Source organism: Oncorhynchus nerka, linkage group LG1 (assembly GCF_034236695.1).
Source record: "Oncorhynchus nerka isolate Pitt River linkage group LG1, Oner_Uvic_2.0, whole genome shotgun sequence".
Classification (NCBI taxonomy): domain Eukaryota; kingdom Metazoa; phylum Chordata; class Actinopteri; order Salmoniformes; family Salmonidae; genus Oncorhynchus; species Oncorhynchus nerka.
This window is the reverse complement of record NC_088396.1, coordinates 2,171,735-2,184,678: the sequence shown is the minus strand read 5'-3', so window position 1 is coordinate 2,184,678 and position 12,944 is coordinate 2,171,735. Positions and strand designations below refer to the sequence as shown.

The window sequence follows — 12,944 nt, the reverse complement described above, 5'->3', positions numbered from 1 at the left end:
TTATTTCACCTTTATTTAGCCAGATAGGCCAGTTGAGAACAAGTTCTCATTTACAACTGCGACCTGGCCAAGATAAAGCAAAGCAGTGCGACAAAAACAACAACACAGAGTTACACATAAACAAACGTACAGTCAATAACACACATTTTTTTTTTAAATGATGAATGGCACGATGAATGGACGAATGGCACGACAATGGGCCTCAGGATCTGGTCACGGTATCTCTGTACATTCAAATTGCCATCGATAAAATGCAATTGTGTTTGTTGTGCCTTGCAAATGCCTGCCCTACCATGAACCCACCGCCACCATGGGGCACTCTGTTTACAACGTTGACATCAGCAAACCGCTTGCCCACATGAAGCCATACACGTGATCTGCGGTTGTGAGGCCGGTTGAATGTGCTTACGGTAGAGAAATTAATGTTTCATTTTCTGGCAGCATCACTGGTGGACATTCCTGCAGTCAGCATGCCAATTGCACGCTCCCTCAAAACTTGAAACATCTGTGGCATTGTGTTGTGTGACAAAACTGTACATTTTAGAGTGGCCTTTTATTGTCCACAGCAAAAGGTGCACCTGTGTAATGATCATGCTGTTTAATCAGCGTCTTGATATACCACACCATTCAGGTGGATGGATTACATAGGCAAAGGAGAAATGCTCACTAACAGGGATGTAAACAAATTTGTGCCCAAAATTTGAGAGAAATATGCTTTTTGGGCGTGTGGAAAATTTCTGGGATCTTTTATTTCAGCTCATGAAACCAACACTTTACATGTTGCATTTATATTTTTGTTCAGTGTTGTAAAAACCCATCATGTGGTGACATTACCAAACCTACAACCAGTACATAGCCAAGCCATGCTGCTCACACTCTCTGACCTTTGAAATAACACGGATAACCTGGTTTTAACCTTAATTTTAAACATAAAAATGTCAAACGATCATACCGAGCCTTTCTTCTTCCCGTCCAGTGTCCCTTCCACATCGCCGCTTCCGCCATCTCCTGAAGCCTGGGCGGGGAGAGACCAGGGGTGTATTCATTAGTGCAAACCCGTAGCAAAACGTTTTGCAATGAAAAACTCATGTTTCTTCAGGTAGGTCCATTCCGATTTCAGCCCCTTTGCTTCTGTTTGGTTGCTATTGTTCCCTCTAATTTCCCAAGTTCACTCTAAGTTTAAGCCACCCCATACCCTGCTAAGGCAACAACTGTATAAGCGCTACGCTGCCCCACCTATGTTAATGTATGGGTGGCGGGTCAAGGGTCACTTACCACATCCGAGTCGTCCCCTTCCTCCTCACACTGTCTTTCAGCAGCCCGGGGGTTTCCAACAACCCTCAGCTCCCCAATCACCCCCTATAAAGGAAAACACACACAGGCAAGCGCATATACGCAGGCAGACACACACACAGACAGTTGTCAATACATGGCCTTTGATGTCTGGTGTCTGTATGTGTGGGGTGATGTAAAACAAGGCATGTTGCGGTGCTGCTGCACAGCTGGTCCTCTGCCTGTGCATGTCTGCATTCTTCTCCCACCATTAAGCCCACAAGCCATGGCCCTGCTCTAAACATAAACAAACATAAATCTTCCCTCTGAAGTCCTGTGTCTTCAAACATGTGTACCTGATCTGTGCGGTGGATTTGTTGTGGAATTCCCCCCTTGTTGAAGAAGCTGAGGGGTTTATTACAGTTGTCCCAGTGTTGAGCAATGAAATGGACGCATGTGATATGACACTCTCCTCTTCCACGGTCCCAGTCCATCAAACTCTCCACCACAGGAGCTTCTTTCAATGTATCGCATTAATAGCATCTTATCAAAGTCAATCAAAAAGCCAATCATGTGATTCAGGGGAATTTGCTTTTAACATGTTTTAAACAGATAAAAGCTCTAGTTATGAAGAGCTTCTCTTTCGATGAATGTCCACAAATGTGTTCACAAGCCTTCAATGTCCCTAAATAGCTATCAAATATATTTATTTTGTTGATTTTATGAGGACTTTTTTTCAGTAAGCTGTAGGCACCCTATGTGCCTTTTTGTTTTCCACTGTTACTTCCAGGCCTGGGAGCAGGTGCTATCTTACCCTATCATAACCAAAAATAACAGGTTATATTACTCTGTTATTTATGTTTCTGTTGTCATTTGAGTATGTGTAAATGAACAATGTATAGCTTTATTTTAATTTTAAATATGTTAAAACTATCATGTCAATCTCATGGACTATCTATACATTTGACTTGAGTGGTTACATGTCTCTGGCTTATACCTCCTCAGTGCAGGCATAAGGGTTCAACACCCTGCGTTGAGTCAACAGATAATGCAATGATAAGTGTCTGAACTCGGGCAATGCCTACCGGGGTCTATGTAAACAACCATTGTTTGCCTCAGCTGTCTCTAAGAACTGTCTTTAAAAAGATGAAAACCTCCCTTCCACACAGCTTGGAGAACAAAAGAGACAATGCCCTGACATTTGGCCAAACCCTTTTGTCTAAATCCCCTCATTTGGTCTTGTCAAGATAGGACAGACCGACGGAGCTGTCTTGAACCCAAATGAGAGCTATTTGGGATTCTGCTCTGAGCATTCCGAGGCCCTGAGGTGTACTTTGCTTGAAGACATGCCCAGAAAATGCCCAGCAAAATCAGTGGGTAGAACTACACACATTCACATATTTTAAAGGATATGCCATGGACATAAAACGAACCCACGTCCGTCAATCTTTTTCTATGTCTACCTCAGGGTTAATACGCACAAAAAGACTCCCTCGACTTGCCTGTAAATGCTTTATTGGAATAAAGATATCATTGCTTCCTCTGACCATGTTTTAAATCATCCAATTATCTTGGTTTAGTCAGACAGGGTTTACCATCTCTAAATGTATAGACAGAAAGTAAAACAATAATTACAACGCTGTCTGGGAACTAATGAATAATTTCAGAAATATGTAAGTTAGTCAAGCAATAAAAAATATTCAATGTTGCGTTATTTATCAAAAGGCAGGTCAAATGTCTTTCTCTTTCAGTATGTCTTCATACCTGTTCTCATTCTGACATATGATTGCATGGCTTACCATGTTGAGTACTCTCAACAGCACATATTTTTGCGAATAAGGTGTGCCTGTCCAGGGCTACAATAAAAATGAGTAATGTATGGGGTACTCAAGGACTGGAGTTGGGAAACACTAGCTTACGATACTGACTTGAATCTTATTATTGGAGCGGGATCAATTTAAGTTCAATCTCAACTTTTGCTTTATCCTAGCAACATTGTCCCAGCGCAAGCCAAATATTCTGAAATAAAATGTACTCAATTTCATTCATTCATTTCAAACAGGGTTCATTCTCAGAATGTTAGGTCTTAGTCTTTACAGATTTGAATGTACAACTGGTAACACTTCAGTATAGGAATGACATTAAGCCACTGATTTGCAATATAAGTAGCATATTCATTGTTTCCTTATTCACACAAGTAGAAAATAAAACAGTGAATAAAGGCTTGATGAATAGCTTATAGCACACAAAGACCTAACTAGCTACTTATTTATACACTTTTAAACTGCATATTAGTGACCACTATGTGATTCATATGCTTAAATATTACCCTACAATCTACTGAATGAGGAGATACAACAAATTCAGATGTCAGCAAAAACTAAACAAAGGGCACCGTCAATAGGCACCATCTTGCTTGTGCTCGGAACATAAGGCCAATTGTCCTGGTCACAGAAGCACCTGTCTGCTTGTGCCCTCTGCTTACAGGGAGACCTGTATTTGTGTGCTGGGTGCTGCAGAGCGGCAGTAGGGTCAGCTGTAGCACTTACACAGGGGGATGGAGGGGAGGGCCAACTGGAGCTAATTGACACCCCACCATGAAGTCCACCAATTATACTTCTGTGTTTCCCCGGAGGAGACAGGGGATGGTCGGGGTCAGACCACGTTTATGTTTTGATTTAAAGCAGGCCAATTAAAGGCAATCAAATCATAAAGGGGTTGCCAAACACGACAGTTTCGGTTTCACGTGTCTGAATCAGCCTGACTAGGAGGGCAACACTGACTGGTCTGATTTCCGATTCCACTTGCCCCTGACACCGATATATTTCTCAAGAAGGAAATGTTATAAGGATAGTAGGGCTTGAGATAAGTGCACATAAGTCAAAACTATGAATTAATCTTGGACTGCATAGGACGTTCTGATTTCTGCTCAAGTTTGAGCCAGAATTGCGGACTACAGATCCTACTCTTATGCTATTATTATGCCATAGGCTAATAGGCTATTCAGGATAGGGCCCTGAGTAAAATATAAGAGAGTTTGGAGTAGAATTGCCTTTCAAGTCCTTCAATCCAGGAAATTACAAATGACACATTTTCGCATTGACCAAGTTGAAACACAACGGACCCCAACTCTGATATTAAAAAGTCCAGTCATAGCATGATACATACCAGGAACTTATCGGGATCGGCCCCTCCGGCTTGGCCCACGAACACCCCGGCTCCGGCCTCCAGCGCCATCTCATCCGGGGACCTCTCGAAGCGTACCACCTGGGGTTGGTCGTCGCAGTTGATGTAGAAGGTGACCTTGTCGTCCAGCACAGAGATGGAGAAGCGGGTCCACTGGTCGGCCAGGTTGTGCACGGGGAAGGTGGCCGCCACGTACGACACCTGCGAGTCGGGCTCCGTGTAGTAGAAGATGACATTCTGCTTGTTCGCTTTGACCGGCGACAGCTTGACGCTCACATACATGATCTTCTGCGAGGCGTCTGTGACCGAAAAGATGACTCCGCCCTTGGTGGACTGGGGCTTCAGGTTGAAGAGGAGGGAGAAGTCCCGGTAGAAGGGGCTGGGAAGATGGGCACGTGCCAACTGGCCCGTGTTGGCGTCGGGACCGAAGACGTAGCCGGGGCTGTTGTCGGGACCATAGATCTTAGTGATCTCGTCTGGGGGAGGGTCCCCGATCAGTTGCAGGAGGGAGACACCGATCTCATCTACAGTAGAGAAACAGGAAGTTAGTACACAGCACACAGGAAACGCCGATGACGGGGTGGGCTGCATGGCGAGATTGGGTTAGCGTGCTCTATTAGTGTGTTGGGGTTTGACACAGTGGGTTTTGCGAGGTAAAAGCAGACCGCCAACACTTTCTTTGTAGTGTTCTGGGAGGTTTTTTTGGGAGGGAAGGGGGGCATCAATGTTAATGAACCCAGTGTCCAGAGTCACTTGAAGATCTGCATTAACGTAATGATATTTCAATGATTCCTGGTCTAATATTTAAGAGAAATATGACCTGACATGGGAAACTTCCTTGGACTTGTAAAACATACATCACAACTTCAAGATAAATTGTGCATTGCATATCAACGTGTGAATCAACTCCACACGATAATGGTAATTAGATATCAGGGAAACATTACAAACAAATACATTATATGGCTGAAGTGTATTGCAACTGACACACAGCCAAACAAACCACTGTGCTAAAATACTTTGCAAAGCTACAGTAAACAATGACCTTTTGCTCTTAACTTTTGAAAGCCAACCCTATATGTGAGCATTTCTCAAAGGACCAAATTCAAACAAGCCAACTCCTATTGTCTGCCTTCAAATAATGGAGTGGGTTATAAAAACTAATAGCAACTATGACATCCCCCAAAAAGCATGGGGAGAACACTTCTCCTGGGACCTACAAGAATCTAGATCCCTTCAACAGATGGAGTTATTTTAGCCCAAAGCCCCTTGTGAATGCATGCCGACATGACATTCTTCCCTCACTGACATTGGATAAGGGGAACTCCATGCTAACCAGTCTAAGATTGGTTTTAACATGGGGTCAGTTAAGGACAGGCACCACACGCAAAAATGTCATTTTTGCAGCTCCTTATCAATTTTGACATTTTGGGGGTATTTTGGTCCATTTAAAATAAACATTTCAAAAAGTAGATGAAAATGTATATTTTTGTTAGTTTATCATACTAGCATTATCAAAATGTCATGAATTGTAACCACTTTTAAATAGACATCCATCCATAATTTCAAAGCTCACTTCATTGAATCACATAATATAAAAGTCCTTTTCATAGATAATATATATATATATATATATATATATATATGGAATATATGTAGTAACTGACTTTGAAGAGATGGTGATTGGGTCTAAATAGTTGTTTGGCATTTGGTTGTCTAATTTCAGTGTACTTTTCCCGAAAGTCAGACTCTTCCTGCATGCCAACACATTTTTCTCAGCCTCTCAGAAGCATCTGCATTCATCACAATTTGTGTGGTTCTTGAAAAATTCTTCAGACTTATACATAGGGAATTGTTGATATGTTGTCAAAAAAATTCTAGAGGACATTTTCCTCAAAAGTATTTACAGATATTATGAAATAAATATTTATCCACAATCTGCTGTGTGTAAGTCCAGAGTGTCATAACAAAATTAAACAAAAAAATGTAGGCTGACTTCATACAATGTCCAGAAAAAATTATTTGTGTCACATGCAAACACAGTATGTGCATATTTAATGAATATAAATGCTATTAGGGTGTGGTGCCGCTTATTCCTATAATTCCCAGTGTTACATAACACTAATATGTGAGAAAAATATTTTTGTGAGCAAATGTTTCATTTTGTCCTTACAGGTTGGTAGCAACATGTGAAAATCGTTGCGGTAATCTGTTGCAGCTCAAGTCGACTACGAAGCCCACAATGCAATGCTCTCTCTATGGGCTGGCTGGACGAAGCTACAATAATACTAAAGTCAATATCAGCATGTGAAATAGCTATTTAGCTGTAAAATCGCCAAACAAACTGCTCCATCAATATAGGAGAAATGGGTTAGTCCCTCTGTTAAATTACAAATTCCTTGAGGTTGGAATATCGCAAAAGCATGATCAATGGCTCATTCGAGAGCAGACAACCTCCCATGTTATGACATCAGCCAGTATTGAAATCTGACATGTATGATAGACATTTTCGCGATATAAGTCATACTCCTGTTAACTTCCAGTGTAGTGAGAGAGGCTTTATATTATTTAACTAGGCAAGTCAGTTAAGAACAAATTCTTATTTTACAAAGACGGCCTACCCCGGCCAAACCCTCCCCTAATAACCCGGTAGACACTGGGCCAATTGTGCGCCGCCCTATGGGACACCTGATCACAGCCGGTTGTGATACAGCCCGGGATCGAACCAGGGTCTGTAGTGATGCCTCTAGCACCAAAAAGCAGTGCCTTAGACAGCTGCACCACTTGGGAGTCTTAAATGCTATGTCATACCGGCCAAATGTATGTATGCTTGAACGGGAATAGCTCAGATACAGATGAAATCATGAAATGACCCAGGTAATCGACAGAACATCGCTGAGAGATGCGCAAAAACAACATAGCATTCAAAATGGGTGAATCATTATTTAAGTGACCCCATACTTCTTTTGATTTCAAACGACAGCATTTCAAATAGATCCAAGGGGGATATGACTGACTGTATGTAATATTGCATGGCACAAAGTGTACGACCAGTGTCTGTGGACCTTTTTCGTTGTCTGTATAAATTTGAAGTGACTAGGATCTTACAAGATCGTTAACAAAATCCGACACAGCTGAACAGAAAACGGGAAGTCTGATTGAATAGACTTTGTAAGCTTTTTCTAACAAGTGCCTCCGGCTGCTTTTTCCTTTGTGTTTCTAAATTTGAATCACTTCTCACGCAATCATGTTTTGGAAAAAAAGTGAATCTAAAAAAGGGAGGATGGTCATCCTTGATTGTACCTCAATTGGAAACAGAGTTAATTAACACTGTATGCTTCAGTTAGATCAGATGCACTAAATACTGAAAACACTTCCTAAGACCATTGAGATATTATCACCCAGATTCTTGTTCTAGGGGTATACTGTAGATGTACATGTAAACCGAATGCTTATGACACTCATCACAACACATAATTATGATCACAAGATTATCACAAAGAAACACACAGTACCAGTCAAAAGTTTGGACACACCTACTCATTCAAGGGTTTTTCTTTATTTTTACTATTTTCTAAATTGTAGAATAATAGTGAATACATCAAAGGTACACGTCTTAAAGTAATGATGGACTGTTATTTTTCTTTGCGTATTTGAAGTGTTCTTGCAATAATATGGACTTGGTCTTTTACCAAATAGGGATATCTTCTGTATACCTCCCTACCTTGTCACAACACAACTGATTGGCTCAAACGCATTAAGGAGGAAATAAATTCCACAAATGGACTTTTAACAAGGCACACCTGTTAATTGAAATGCATTCCAGGTAAATAACTCATGAAGCTGGTCGAGATAATGCCAAAAGTGTGCAAAGCTGTCATCAAGGCAACAGTGGCTACTTTGAAGAATCTCAAATATAAAATATATTTTGACTTGTTTAACACTTTTTGGGTTACTACATGATTCCATATGTGTTATTTCATAGTTATGTCTTCACTATTATTCTACAATGTAGAAAATAGTAAAATAAAGAAAAACCCTTGAATGAGTAGGTGCGACAAAACTTTTGACTGGTAATGTAGGTCTAAGATTTTTCAGGCTGTAGTTTTGTAAGTAGAAGAAGATAATCATGCACTGCATTCTCTGCATGAGGATAAATTCTGCATAAGAAATTCATTCCATAAAAAAAATACAAAATAATGATAGATTTCTTAAATTCCATCAATTCCTGAATTTGACCGAATGGAATCAGTGAATTCATTCATTTTATGGAATTTATTTAAAATAATTCCTGACTTCTACTCTAACACCTTTCAGCACACACACAACAGTTCCCCTTTAATTCGGTGACATCTGTTAAATGCCATCATGTCAGTGCAACAGGAAACCTACAGCTGTGTTCCCCAAATATCTGTGCTCCCTCTTCCGTCACCCCGGGTGAATGGTATGGGATCAGTGTATAATAATGGGGGAAGTTTTGGAAAGAAACAGAGAACACAAAGACGTGTGTGTCCTCTCGACCTCAAATCCGCATCTTGTGATTTGTAGTGAGAAAATGCACCTCTATCGCACGGTGATAAGCAAATAACCTTGCACAAATTGTCCTATTTCATTATAATTCTAATTCAAAAATATAAATCAATACATCTTTATAAATATTGAATTTATGGGAGATAAAAATCTTATCAGTCAAGGATAAAGAAGACACTTCAAATGGGAAGTAATGCAAAACAAATGTTTTTTTTTCTACAAAACCTCTACAAGTTTGTTTGATCATTTTTGAGCATCAGCTGATATGTTCTTCCTCCTTTACAAAACATTCTTTGAGAACCTTCAGATGACAGATAAACAAGTTCTATGAGTCATTACACAAGGTTCAAAGTCCTCCTGGGGATCTATGAGAAGTGTAGGCCATTAGGGCCTGCAAGGTGGTTAGGTTGAAAGGTAAAATATATGAGGTAATCTACTTAACCCAATGCCAAAGCTACGGAAGAGCACTCCTAGAAACTTAATTTAAAAAAGGAAATAACAGGGGGTCCTTCCTGTGTCTCGCTTATTGCATTGCCAATCTATCAGTGTGAGAGAGATTAGATCATCATTTGACAGAACTGAAGAAAAAGCCAAACAACTCTCAAGTGGGTCATGTTCTGTTTTCCAACACAGCTAGACACTAATGTGCGATACCAACACTATAATGTTGGATTTGAAAGTTCAACATGCATAATACTGTATATGTGACTCGTTTCAGGAATCTAGGCATATGTCACACGTCACTACTTTACAGGAGAGGCAGAAATGCCTTCTAGAACATGTGAACTGTCATCTTGTATGCCATCTGTAAATAGGAATACAATAGTTAAATCATGAGCCAAGTTGGTTTAGCAACAGAAAAAGAGCATCCTTCCCGCAAATCATGATTGGCTGAGATAATGAGTGGGCTGGACATGCCGAGAGATGAGTTCAGAACGGTCTGCCATGTAGCACGCTTCTGTCTATTTGAGTTGGTCAGTACAGTGTAGGTAATCCTGTCTTACGAGTTAAAAATATATATATATATATTGCGTAGTAGAACTGCATAAGTGTTGCTCTCCACTTTCTGTTGGATCGAATTTTGTAATCAGTGGAATTTGAGTATGACAGCTAAGGAGATGGAGAAAACACCTGTCTCCGGATTACATCTTCAAACTAAGGGCAACCATGGCATCTATGACAGAGGGAGAAGCAGCCATCCATGTATAACGGGTAAGAAAGTCTACCTAGCAACATTTTAAGACATTACAGGTTTCTAATTTTGTTAGAAAGTCATTTTCATTTCAAATTAAAGTGTACTGTTAGCTAGCTAGCAGTACACTCTAAAGTTCTTAACAAAAAGTTCCAATTAGGTTTCATCTGACCATATGACATTCTCCCAATCTTCTTCTGGATCATCCAAATTCTCTCTAGCAAACTTTAGATGGCCCAGGACATGTACTGGCTTAAGCAGGGGGACACGTCTGGCACTGCAGGATTTGAGTCCCTGGCGGCGTAGTGTGTTACTGATGGTAGGCTTTGTTACTTTGGTCCCAGCTCTCTGCAGGTCAATCACTAGGTCCCCCCCGTGTGGTTCTGGGATTTTTGCTCACCGTTCTTGTGATCAAATCGAGGGAGATTATCAGTGGTCTTGTATGTCTTCCATTTCCTAATAATTGCTCCCACAGTTGATTTCTTCAAACCAAGCTGCTTACCTATTGCAGATTCAGTCTTCCCAGCCTGGTGCAGGTCTACAATTTTGTTTCTGGTGACCTTTGAGAGCTCTTTGGTCTTGGCCATAGTGGAGTTTGGAGTGTGCCTGTTTGAGGTTGTGGACAGGTGTCTTTTATACTGATAACAAGTTCAAACAGCTGCCATTAATACAGGTAACGAGTGGAGGACAGAGGAGCCTCTTAAAGAAGAAGTTACAGGTCCGTGAGAGCCAGAAATCTTGCTTGTTTGTAGGTGACCAAATACTTATTTTCCACCATAATTTGCAAATAAATTCATAAAAAATCCTACAATGTGATTTTCTGGATTTTTTTTCTTCAAATTTTGTCGTCATAGTTGAAGTGTACCTATGATGAAAATTACAGGCCTCTCTCATCTTTTTAAGTGGGAAAACTTGCACAATTGGTGGCTGACTAAATACTTTTTTTGCCCCACTGTACATGTCTTAATAAAATACTCCACTATGCAAGTAACCATTTCAATAGAATATTAATGATGTCACTGTGACAACTGTTGATAGATGTAGCTGGTAAATTCATTATTCTGCACTCTGGCACACTCAAACGAAAGAGAAATCAGAAATCGGATTAGATAGCCAGAGCGCAGAATAACGGACACATCTACGAATGCTCAACACCCATTGAATATGGCCGGTGCCAGTAAATGTTGGCAAAAAAAAACGTAAATTGTTCCCAGCAGCACAATTGCAGTCAACAATGTTCTGGATAACATAAAAACAACCTAACCAGCTCTGCTAGGGCAGAGGAAAATAGTCAGAGTGAGCTATTCTCTTAGCAAGCTAGCCAACGTTAGCCAGTTAGATTGGGTGCTTGACTGCTGTTGTTAGGACAGAACGCGCGGATCAACCCTTAGATGGGTGGGGCTAAAGCTTAAGAGGGTGTAAACAATGCTGAATGGGTGTAGACAAAGAAGAGCTCTCAGTAGGTGTACCAAAACATTCAAAGGCCAATTTCTCAAAAGTGAGGTGACACGTTTATCAACATTCAATGCGGAATTACTTTCCTATTGTTCCTCAACTGAAGTGTAGGACGTACCATTTTCTAGCTCTGGGTCTCTACTTTCATCCAATGTAAAATACACAATTTCAAATTTTGCTACATAAGACCAAATCGAGCCGGTCTGTCACATATGACCGAATTAAGCAGACATATGACCCTAAACAGGACTAGGGATTTGTTGCTGCAAGTGAGGGCCCCACTCAAATCACCAGAGGGAGTTGTGGGTTCATGACTGTTGAACAGAAAACAATAAATCGTCAATCGCACTGCCCTACAAGATGTTAGTCAGGACAAAGTGAGAATGACAGCTCGAGGGGCCACAGATGGACGGGCAGGCCTGCGCTTGCAGGTCGACACAGGAACCCCCCTAACTCTCTCTGCCAGTTCTCAATGGTAAAAAGTCTGGTGGGGAGTGGGCCGGCAACTGGAGGGTTGCTGACATCAAGGTCCTAGTCAGAATTTCCTGCGCTTGTGCAAGGCACCACTTTACCCCTAAACGTCTGCAGGGGTGTTGCACTTTGGCTGACACGTGGGGGTGTCTCAGGGTTTTTGGGATAAAACAAAAAGACAAAGATCTGTGTCTTGTGACAATAGACAAACAGAGCCTTGTCCCTCAGTCTGCGATCATAACGTTCCATCTGGAGGGAAAGTTTGCCTCCTCTCCACCTTCTTAATGCCCTTACCTCATTCTCCTATGATACGGTCATCTGATCTTTCAATGTGCCTTGCCAATCCTATGACACAAGTCCTAATTTTCCCAGAACTGTGTGCTCCTACAGCATTCTGAGTTTCCCAAACACAAGCCCCCTCATTATGGAACAGTTCACCTATTATGCCGACCAGATCTAGTTTCACCCACAGGCATGGCCATAAACAATATCAAGGGAGACTCAGTTGATATCTTAGGCACATATCTGACAGTTCATGGCAATGTGTGCTGCTGAGTGACAAGCATCCACAGTGTGGTTCTTTCCATAGTCCCTAAAATGACCTATGTTGCTCAGCATACTGACATAAGCTGGGATATGTTGACGTGCCTATTAAACAATGTAGAATCAATCACTCGTCAAAAACAACGGCAAACAATGAGAAACGGAAGCCAATTGAATTACCGGCTTTATGATTTATGATTGTAAGACTTTCCCCATCAAACGTAAAGCTAAAGGAATGCCTTTGCTGATGTCGGTGAATGCACCCGTATTGTGTCGTCTAAAAGGCAGTGAGTCA

At 41.1% G+C, this 12,944-nt stretch overlaps 1 protein-coding gene across 4 annotated transcripts in view; it reads right to left on the bottom strand.

The window, feature by feature from the left end:
- The window catches only part of LOC115131144 (collagen alpha-1(XVIII) chain-like), a 180,355-nt gene that overhangs the window by 70,158 nt on the left and 97,253 nt on the right, over positions 1-12,944 (bottom strand). For all 4 annotated transcript variants that reach the window (XM_029662980.2, XM_029662769.2, XM_029662820.2 and 1 more), the window contains 3 exons: positions 4,441-4,982; positions 1,276-1,359; positions 953-1,015 (listed from right to left, as the gene is read on the bottom strand). In XM_029662980.2, coding sequence (XP_029518840.1) covers positions 953-1,015; positions 1,276-1,359; positions 4,441-4,982 — 689 coding nt within the window. The remainder of the gene's footprint in view (positions 1-952; positions 1,016-1,275; positions 1,360-4,440; positions 4,983-12,944) is intronic.